The sequence below is a fragment of the Rhincodon typus genome, chromosome 6 (assembly GCF_021869965.1).
Source record: "Rhincodon typus isolate 14 chromosome 6, sRhiTyp1.1, whole genome shotgun sequence".
Lineage (NCBI taxonomy): Eukaryota > Metazoa > Chordata > Chondrichthyes > Orectolobiformes > Rhincodontidae > Rhincodon > Rhincodon typus.
Window position 1 is genome coordinate 1,568,536 of NC_063337.1, and position 10,628 is coordinate 1,579,163.

At 43.5% G+C, this 10,628-nt stretch overlaps 1 protein-coding gene across 1 annotated transcript in view; it reads left to right on the forward strand.

Annotated features, from left to right (window-relative positions):
* Positions 1-8,224: 8,224 nt before the first annotated feature.
* Positions 8,225-10,628, forward strand: part of slc6a7 (solute carrier family 6 member 7) — a 56,652-nt gene continuing 54,248 nt past the window's right edge. The window contains exon 1 of the mRNA XM_048597848.1: positions 8,225-8,477. Within this exon, the coding sequence (XP_048453805.1) occupies positions 8,394-8,477 (84 nt within the window). The 5' untranslated portion in view covers positions 8,225-8,393. The remainder of the gene's footprint in view (positions 8,478-10,628) is intronic.

Sequence of the window (10,628 nt, forward strand, 5' to 3'; positions counted from 1 at the left end):
GATCTCCCAGCTTGATTGTAATGACAGAATTGGGAGAAATGAGGACCACGAGATTACAGATTGTCATTGAAAACTATTTTGCTGTTGCTGGTGGCCCATAGCTTCTCCTCGGTATCCAGTTTTGTTTGCTAGGTCTGCCCTGTCCCATTTAGTATGGTGGTACTATGATCGAGGGATCCTCAGTGTGAAGACAAGACTTTGTCACCACCAAGACAAAGTGGGCGGTGCTAACCTCTACCGATACTGTTAAGAGCAGATGTATCTATGACAGGTAGATTGGTGGTGTCGAGGTCAAGACGATTTTCCATTCTTGTTAATTCCCTTACTGCTTGCAACAAAGTAACTCCAAAACCTGTCCACCATCTACAAATCACAAGTCAGGAGCGGTGTTTCCTCTAATTTTCTTGCCAGCTATGTAAGCCTCTGAGATCTGTGCGTGGCAGTGACTTCTGGAAGTGTATGCAGTCATGCAGTTGCATAGCGTAAAGGGAACGTTGGTCAGGAGGGTGATGGAATGCTCCCCACTTGCCTCGATGAGTGTAGCTCCCATAACACTCAAGAAGTTCAACGCCATCTAGGACAAAGCAGCCCGCTTGGTTGCACCACATCCATAAACATGCACCCCCTCCCCCTTCAATACCAGTAGCAGCAGTATTGACTATCTCACGACACACACATTGCAGAAATTCACCAAAAATATTTAGACAGTATTTTCATCTAAAAGAGCAAGAGCAGCAGATACATGGGAACACAGCCCCTATAAGTTCTCCTTCAAACCACTCATCATCCTGACCCAGAAATATATCAAAGTCTTGGAACTGGCACTCAAAGGACATTGTGGCTGACACCAAATGGACTGCAACTGTTCTAGCAGTCAGCTCACCACCACCTTCTCAAGGACAGCTAGGTATGGTCACTTGCTAACGATAGCCACATCCATGAACACATTTTATAAGAGACCCATTCTAACAGCTATGTCCTTTAGTTTGTTTTCCCTTGTTCAGTAATTGTGCTGCTGAGCCCCTCTTGGTGATGGCATTTGATATTCCTCACCCAGAGTATATTCTGTGCTATTACCAAATGGGGTTCAACATGGAGGAATACAATCCATCCATTGAAGAGGGTGGTAAATGGTCATCAGCAGGAGGTTTTCTGTCCATATTTGACCTGATGCCATGACACTTCATGTGGTGCAGAGTCAATATGGAGGACTCACAGTTGGGTCTGTCCTCCTGGTAAGGTTCAGTACTCGCAGAATGGTGATGATTGGAACATTGTAAGGTATGATTCTGTGAGTATGACATTTTCAGACTGTTGCTTGACTAATCTGCAAGATAGCTCTCCCAGTTTTGGCACTAGCCCACAGATATTTGTCAGGAGGAATTTGCATGGTCAACAGGGCTGATTTTTGCCATTGTCGTTTCTGGCAGCTAGGTCAATGCCAGGTGGTATGTCCAGTTTCACGATTTCCTTTTGAATTTATAGTGGTTTGATATAACCAAGTAGATTGCTAGCCCATTTCACAGGGCAGTTAGGAGTCAAGCACATTGCTATGTGTCGGGAGTGACATGTATGAAAGACCATATAAGGACAGCAGATTTGCTAGAGAACATTAGTAAACCAGACATATTTTTATGACAATTGACTTGGTAATATGGCTGCCATGAGGCCAACTTCTTAATTCCAGATTTTATTGGATTCAAATTTACCATCTGGCACAGTGGAATTTGAACCCATAGCCTCTGAATATTAAAAACCAAAAGAACTGCAGATGCTGGAAATCAGAAACAAAAACTGGAATTGTTGGAAAAGCTCAGCAGGTCTGGCAGCATCTTTGGAGAGAAAAATCAGAGTTAAAGTTTCGGGTCCAGTGATCCTTTCTCAGAATGGGTTCCGAGTAGAGGAACAGGAGAGGAGCAGATCAATCTCAGTTGGAGCGGGAGAGGGAGAGGGAACAGATCGAGCTCAGTCGGAGAGGGAGAGGGAACGGATCGAGCTCCGTCGGAGAGGGAGAAAGAGCAGGAGGAACCTTCACTGAATCCAGAAGTGGAGTTCCTGCAATGACATCAGGGTTCAAAAAGTGACGTACAGCAGAAGGATTGGATGCTTAGAAACCAGCTTTAGAGACTGAGTGAGTTGCACCAAGAGGGAGACAGAGAGTAAAGTCTTCATTTTATTTGTTTGATGTTTGTTAGGAATGGAAAGTGAAAGAGAAAAATCTGATTTGGTGAATAGAGAGCCAGATTGAGTAATTAGTTCCTGGTTTATTGTTTGTACTGAATAAGGATCACAATGGCAGGATAACTTGGCCCTATGAAATGCTCCTTCTTTAATATGTGGAAAATCAGGAACATTTCCAGTCTCCATGGCAATGGAGTATCCAAGAAGTGTGTTCAGCTGCAGCTGCTGGATTGCTGCATGGAGCACCTGGATTTGTGATGGACACACTCTGGAGCATCCGTAAGACTGAGAATGTCATGGATAGCACACTTATTCAGCTGGTCACGCCATAATTAAGGGCTACACACAAAGAGAAGCATTGAGTGTTCACCCGGAAGACCTGTATGCGTGGGCAGGCAGTGCAGAAGTTCCACGTGGCCCCTTCCAACTCTCAAACAGATATACCATGTTGGATACTGTTGAGGTGGGATGGCCTCTCAGGGGGAAAACAGCAAATCAGCCAAGTTTGTGCACAGCAGCGGAGAAATGACAGGGAGATCTTTGGTGATAAGGGACATGATTATAAGGGGAACTGACGGGCGGTTCTGTGGTTACAATGAGTCTCTTGAATGTTGCCTCCTTGGTGCCAGGGTCAGGGATATCTCAGAGCTGCTGCAGGACATTCTGTAGGGGAAAGGTGAACAGCCAGCAGTAGTGGTACATGTTGGTAGCAACAACACGGACAAGAAAAGAAATGAGGTCCTGAAACAGGAATTTATAGAGGTAGGTAATAGATTAGAGAAGAGGACTACTAAGGTTGTAATCTCTAGATTATTTCCAGTGCCACATTTTACTGGGAATAGGAATAGAAAGATAGGTCAGATGAACATGTGGCTAAAGGGAGGATGTAGGAGGGAGGGCTTTAGATTTTTGAATCATTAGGACAGCTTCTGGGGCAGAAGGAACCTGTGCAAGCCAGATGAGTTGCAACTGAACTAGAATGGGTCCAATATCCTTACTGGGAGGTTTGCTCATGCTGTTGAGGAGGTATTAAACTGATTTGGCAGGGGCATAGTGCGCAGAGTAGATGTAAAGTCATGAGTAAGGTCTAATCAGATATAAAAGAAATCCTAGGACAGTCCAGTAGGCAGAGAATACATGGGCATGATAGGGCACACGGGAGGACTGGAGAACTAAATTGTATCTATTGTAATGAAAGGAGCTGGTAAAGTGGATTAGCTTAGAGCATTAGTCAGCACGTGGGAATATGATATTGTTGCAATCACTGAGACATGGTTGAAGGAAGGGCAGGACTGGCAGCTCAACATTCCAGGATAAAGAAGTTTCAGGCGCATTGCAGGAATAAAGGAGAGGTGGGGACATTGCATTATTGATAAAGGAGACCATCACTGTAGTAATGAGAGACGATGTCCTAGAAGACTCTTCAAATGAAGCCATTTGGATTGATCTTAGAGTTAAAGAGTAGGCAATTATTTTGTTTGAGATCATATTCCAGGCCTCCCAACAATCAGAAGGGGATAGAGGAGCAGAAATGGAGGCAAATCACAGAGATCTGTGAAAGGAATATGGCTATAGTTGTAGGGGATTTCAACTTTGCTAATATTACATGGAATCATCTTAATGTGAAAGGATTAGACAGTGTAGAAGTTTTAAAGAGTATCTGGCAAAGCTTTTTGTGCCAGTACATGGATCGTCCTACTTCAGACGGGGCAGTTCTAGGCCTAATCCTAAGGAATGAAGCCGGTCAAGTGGTTGCAGGTTCAGTGGGTGAGCATTTTGGGGAGGTGACTATAACTCTATAAATTTCAAAGTCATTATGGGAAGGGATAAGTATAGTGCAGAATTTAAGTATCTAAACTGGTGGAAAGCCAATTTCAATCTCAATAGACAGGATATGGAAAACAGACTGGAAGCAGCTACTTGCAGGTAAGTCTGCATTTGGAACATGGAGATCTTTTAAAAGTAGTATAGTGAGAATTCATGGTCATTCTGTTCCTCTAAGAGTGAAGAGCAACAAGTCCAGGGAACACTGAATGTCAAGGGATAGTGTGAGTTTTGTAAAGATAAAGAAGGAATTATATGTCAGGGATAGCACATTAAAAGCAGGGGAGGCCCTTCAAAAGTGTAGAGAGTGTAGTGGGTTGGTTAGTAAAGAAATTAGGTGGGCAATGAGGGGCCACAGAATATCTTTGGCAGATAAGAAAACCCAAAGACTTTTTACAAGAATATGAGGAGTAAAAGGATTGCCAGGGAAAGAGTGGGACCTATTAGAGACAAAAGGAGCAGCCTGTGAGCGGAGCCTGAGGACATGGGTGAAGTCTTAAATTAATATTTCTCATCTGTGTTCACAAAGGAGAAAGACATTCTATTCTATATCGTAGCTGGGGTTTTCAGTTGGGATGGTGATGTTCTAGAAGATGTTCAGATTAATACGGAAGAGCTAGTAGATGTTTTAGCTGGCAATAAAGAGCATTAATCCTCAGGGTCTGATGAAATGTATCCTAGGCTGCTACAGGAGGTGAGAGAGGAAATTGCTGAGGCCATGGTGGAGATATTTAATACTTTGCTGGTCATAAGTGAAGTGCCAGTTGACTGGAGGATAGCTAATGTGTTCAAGAAGCACCGCAGGTGTAGGCTAGGTAATTACAGACCAGTTAGTTTGACATCAGTGGTAGGGAAATTGTTTGAAAATATTCCGAGGGACAGCATTAATCAAAACTTGAAAAGGCAGGGATTGATCAATAATAGTCAGCATGGATTTGTTAAAGGGAGATGCTGTTTGACAAATTTAGTTGAGTTTTTTTGAAAAGGTGACTGAATATATTGATGAGGGTAGTGCAGTTAATGTGGTTTATATAGTCTCAGTCAGGCCTTTGACAAGGTCCCACATAGAAGGCTGGTCCAAAAGGCCACAGCCCATGGGACCCAAGGCAAGTTGGTAAACTGTTTGGAAGCCTGTGACCAACAGTGTACCACAAGGATCAGAGCTGAGACCCTTGCTGTTTGTTATGTAAATTGACAACTTGGATGGGAATATAGAAGGTATAATTAGTAAGTTTATAGATGACATGAAAATCGGTGGGTGTTTTTGATATTGAGGAGGATTGCCTCCAGGTACAATCTAATATTGATCAGCTGTTAAATTGGGCATAGCAATGGCATATGGAATGTAATCCTGATAAATGTGACGTGATGCATTTTGGGAGGTCTAATAAAGGAATGATATACACAATGAATGGTAGGTCCCCAGGGAGTACTGAGGAACAAAGGGACCTTGGTGTACAAGGCTCTGTCAGCACAGTTAGACAGGGTGGTGAAGAAGGCATACTGGATGTTTGCCTTTATTAGCCACAGCAGACAATACAAGAGTAAGGAAGTCTTGTTACAACTTTATAAAACATTGGTTAGGCGATGGAATACTGTGTGCAGTTCTGGTTGCCACACTACTGGAAGGACATGATTGCACTGGAGAGGGTGCAAGTGAGGTTTACCAGGATGCAGCCTGGAATGACCAGTCTCATATCTGAGGGGAGACTGGATAGGCTGGGTTTGTTTTCCATGGAGCAGAAGAGGCTGATGGGAGATCTGATTGATGTATACAAAATTATGGGAGGCATAGACAGAGTAGATTGTAAGAATCTTTTCCACATAGCAGATGTACCTAAGACCAGATGGCATAAGTTTAAGGTGAGGAGTACATGGTTTAGAGGAGATCTGAGAAAAGAAACTTACACTGACAGGGTGGTAGAAATATGGAACATGCTGCACGAGAGCATGGTGGAGGCAGGTATTTTTAAGAGGCATCTGGATGAGCGCGTAAAATGCTAGGGCATAGTAGGCTGTAGACCAAGTATGGGTAAAAGGGCTAAGTGTAGTTTGGTGTTTGTTGATCAGCATAGGCATGGTGGGCCAATGGGCCTGATTCTATACGTATGACTCCACGACTATAAAAATGAAATCAATGGTTAAAATTAAGAAGACTGAAACTAACAACTGAAGATAAAATCTCTTATCCAGCTGAGGTGTGTTTTCACCAGTGGATTCCACTGTGCTTCGGTAACTTTAGGATATGTTGATTAACAAGTTTTGCAGCCAGTCTGAAGAAGCAGCAGGCTGCAACCTGATGGAGAGATGATCATTAACTGGCATTTGGAAAGCTATGGATTGGTTTGTAAAATCTGTCTATAGTTGTTGAGGCAAGTCAAGTTTGATTAATCTGGTTGAGTTCCTTGATGAAGTAACTGAGGGTAGTGGGTTAACAGCAGATTTAATTGTCGTAGTTTAATCAATCTTTTTGGATGTGATATGACACACCTCTGTGGCCATCACATTCTGAGGTGAGTTTTGAACCCTGACCTTCTGGAGCAGGTATAGGGGCATCATCCCAAGACTCTCTTAAAGGGTCACAGAATCATAGAGAAGTACAGCGTGGAAACAGACTGTTGGTCCAATTCATCCATACCAACCAGATATCCTAAATTAATCTAATCCCATTTGCCAGCATTTGGCCCGCATCCCTCTAAACACTTCCTATTCAAGTACCCACCCAGATGCTTTTTAAAATGTTGTAATTGTACCAGCCTCTACCACTTCCTCTGGCAGCTCATTCCATTTACACTCCACCCTCTGTATGAAAAAGTTGCCCCTTAGGTAATGTTCAGAATTATGTGAGATCGTAGTAGAGTAACTAATGATCAATTGTCTTCACTGGAGAGGGTTATTAACCAGAGGGACACATTGACAAAGTTTCCAGTGGGGGAGACAAGAGAAATTCTTTTTGCACAATGTACTGTTGTGATCAGGAGTGCGGTGCCTGGAAGGGTGGTTGAAGCAGATTCAGGATTAACTTTCAAAAGGGATTTATGAACTTTCCTTTGTTTCTCTGCAGCTTTGACTACGCTTAGTTCTACTCCTCATATCTCTCAAAGCCAGGGCACCTTCGGCACAGCCTTCCTTCTCCTCTTTCTGTGTCATTACCTCCAGACACCCTCAAGGATCTGTCCTCCACCCCACATATTCCTTGTACATATGATTTTCTAAACATCATTTATAGTTTTACAGTTAGTCTGCACATACCCACCAACTCTACACTGCCCTACTTCCACAGCATTTCTCATGACCCCTCAACTACACCTATGCTGTTAGACTGCTTGCCCTGGATGAACTAAAATTTCCTTGGGAAGACTGACATCACCGACAACGGTTCCCAACACACTCCATTGTCTCACAATTGATGCCATTCTACACCCTGCCCATTCTACACAGTTGGAGGCAGAAACATACAGTTCACTACCTCTGCATCGTTCTCCAACACATCACAAAGATTGCCTGCACACATCACTCTAACATCACCAATCCAGTGCTCACTTTCAAAATACCTGCTGTCAGCTAGGCTCAAGATTTTGTTACCAAGTTGAGGGAACATCTGAGGCCTCAAATTATTACCTCATCCCAAAGTCAGAAGCTCCTATGTTACAGCACTCCCTCAATGCTGACCCTCTGACAGTGCAGCGCTCCCTCAATGCTGACCCTCTGACAGTGCAGCGCTCCCTCAATATTCACTGTCTCACAATGTGGTGCTCTCTCAGTACTGACATTGAGTTGAATTAGGTTTATTGTCACATGTACTTACATGAGTACAGTGATAAGTTTACAAGTCACAACTTCCAGCACCATCTTAAGGTTCAAAGGTACCTTGGTACAGAATCTTAGTTATAAAGCAGAAAATAAAGAAAACAAAGTTAAAAAGTGAAACATTACTGTCCTTCTTTGCAGCCCTCCCTCAGTACTGCACTGGGAGCACTAAACTAGATGTTATACGAGGCCTTTGCTGTTATCTCCTCCCGTTCCGCGGTGATTAAGCGGGTATGCTGTTTTGTCTGTGGTTTGCATTTTTGCTCTTCCAGCATAGATTGAAAATGTTCCATTAGTATCAAACACATAACTAATCCAGAAGGATTGGCGTGCAGGCAGCTCCACCCTCTGTCGCACTGGATTATTAAACCTGTGATAAACACTGTGCCCGCCAGGTGTTCTGCTATTGTTTCCGTGGAGACAGGTGGAGGATTATTTTACAGGTGAGACTCTTGTGTCACTCGCAGAGACCGTCCGGGAAATAGTTTACCTATCAGCTCCTTGGCCTCTGCCTCTCGCTCTAGGTGCAGTTTATTTATCTCTTCATGTCAACCGGCAGCAACTTAAACTTGTTCTAAATGAGACTTATAGAAAAATGGGCCAGTTACATGAGGAGCACAGACAGCATCGGTCAGGAAACAAAACCATCTGGAACTCCACAGGTGAGACGGGCGTGGGGAAGGCGAGGGCTGTGGGTATTTAATCAATCCAGTTGGAATCCTTTTAACTCCCCATCAACTCTCAATCATTTCGAGGATCGCTTGAAAGCATGTCAAGCATGTCGAGAGTAAGTGGAGGTTCGACAAAGGGATATTGAAACTGAAACGCCTTTGGTGGAAAATGGATTGAAATACTTCAGTGACAAAGAAGAAATCAATGATCCTGCAGCTGTTAGCAATGCAGAGAGCGCAGGAGACTCTGAGTGTTCTTTAGCCCTCAAACATTGGCTGTTCTTGTGTTCTGCTTGATAATTGCAAATCCAGAGAGAGTATTAACTACAGGAGCTGATGTGGGGCGGAGAGTGTGGTAAACAGTGTTGGAGAGCAGAGGTGCAGTTGGATCTATTTTCAGCCTACCTTTAGATATAAATAATTTGCTTAGCTTTGGGTTCACCTGTAGTCAAGAAAGGTGCTACATTAATGCAATTCCTTCCAACTTGGCATTTACTGATTAAGAGAGCATTTGAGAAAGTGTTTGCAGAACACAACCTTTGTCTCACGTGCAGCATGCCACAGCAAGTGACTCACTAATTCTAATTGAAGCTATGAATGTGGACAGATCTGATTTCTGCTCATGTTTGAGCATGACATGGCTAACAAGATACAGAATAGACTAATTTTTGGTAACCAGTTGGAACAGGGAAGTGAACTCACTGCAGCCACAGACATTTGCTGATGCTATCATTCCCTCACGAGAGAACAAAAGATTTTCAGCAAGAAAGGTGGCCATTCAGCCCATTTTGCCGGTGGTGGCTCTTTGGGAAAGCTGTCCAGTTATCCCCACTCCAGCTACCCCCACCATAGCCCAGTATATATTCCCTTTGTAAATATTTACCCAATCTCCAATTTCCTTTTGAAAGGTGTCATTGAATCCGTTTCCAATGCAGTTTCAGGCAGTTCGTTCCAATGTAAAATAAGAAAGACTTACATTTATGTAGCTCCTTTCATAGCCATAAGATGTCCCAAAGCATGTTCTGGCCAATGGGATGCCTTTTCTTCTATCATCATTGCTGTAGGAAACATGGAAGCCAATTTATGCCCAGCAGTCTCCCATTTAGTTTGATCAAACACAAATAAAAAAACCCTCCACTTACACAGCATCCTCAAGTCTCCAAGATATCCCAGATTGGTTAGCATTGCTACCACGGCACCAGGGACCTGGGTGCAATTCCAGCTTTGGGTTTCTGTCTGTGTGGAGTTTGCACATTCTCCCTGTCTCTGTGTGGGTTTCCACCAGGTGCTGCAGTTTACTCCCATAGTCCGAAGATGTGCAGGTTAGGTGGATTGGGCCATGTTAATTTGCCTATAGTGTCCAGGGATGTGTAGGTTAGGGGGATTAGCCATGGGAAATATAGGGTTATGGGGATGGTCTTCAGAGGGTTGGGTGTGGACACAATAGGCTGAATGGCCACTTCCACACTGTAGGAATTCCTTGAAAGTACTTTTGTAGAATGTCAAATTCTGGGGAGTGATCACAGATCATCCAGCACCTGTGGATCTATGTACCATCATCCTCAGCAGGGAGGCAAGAGGAATTATGATCAAAAAGAATGAGCTCAATTATAAGAAGTGAGATAAAAGTCAATCCTGTTAAAACCAGCTGTGTGAGAGATGGTTTACACATCTATTTAGGATGCTGAGACTTCATTCACCTGTTAAATAAGTACAGTGTCAGGATGGCTCAGCTGACTGCTGTCTAAACATAACATTGACATGGTTTTACCAGAACTTAGGACTGCTCTCTCATTAGAGAGAGATGATTGGATGATTGGTGATAGTTTAACCTGAGGGTCACCATACCTCAAATAAGGGGGGGAAGGTTGACAAACTTTCATTGTAACCAAAGTCGATGCAGAAATTGAACCCACACTGTTGGCATTACTCTGTATCTCTAACCAAGCTTGATATACTGTAACTCCACAGAGGCTGGTATCCAGACATCAAATGTGGAGAGTCCTAGACACTGATCCGGGTGTCAGAGTGAACAGAACCTCTGACACTCCTGTTCTTTATCTGTCAGCCGGGGGTCCCTAATTGGGGCTGTTAATTTGGTCCAATCGGGGAACTCATATTCTATGATGTCCAGAGATAACA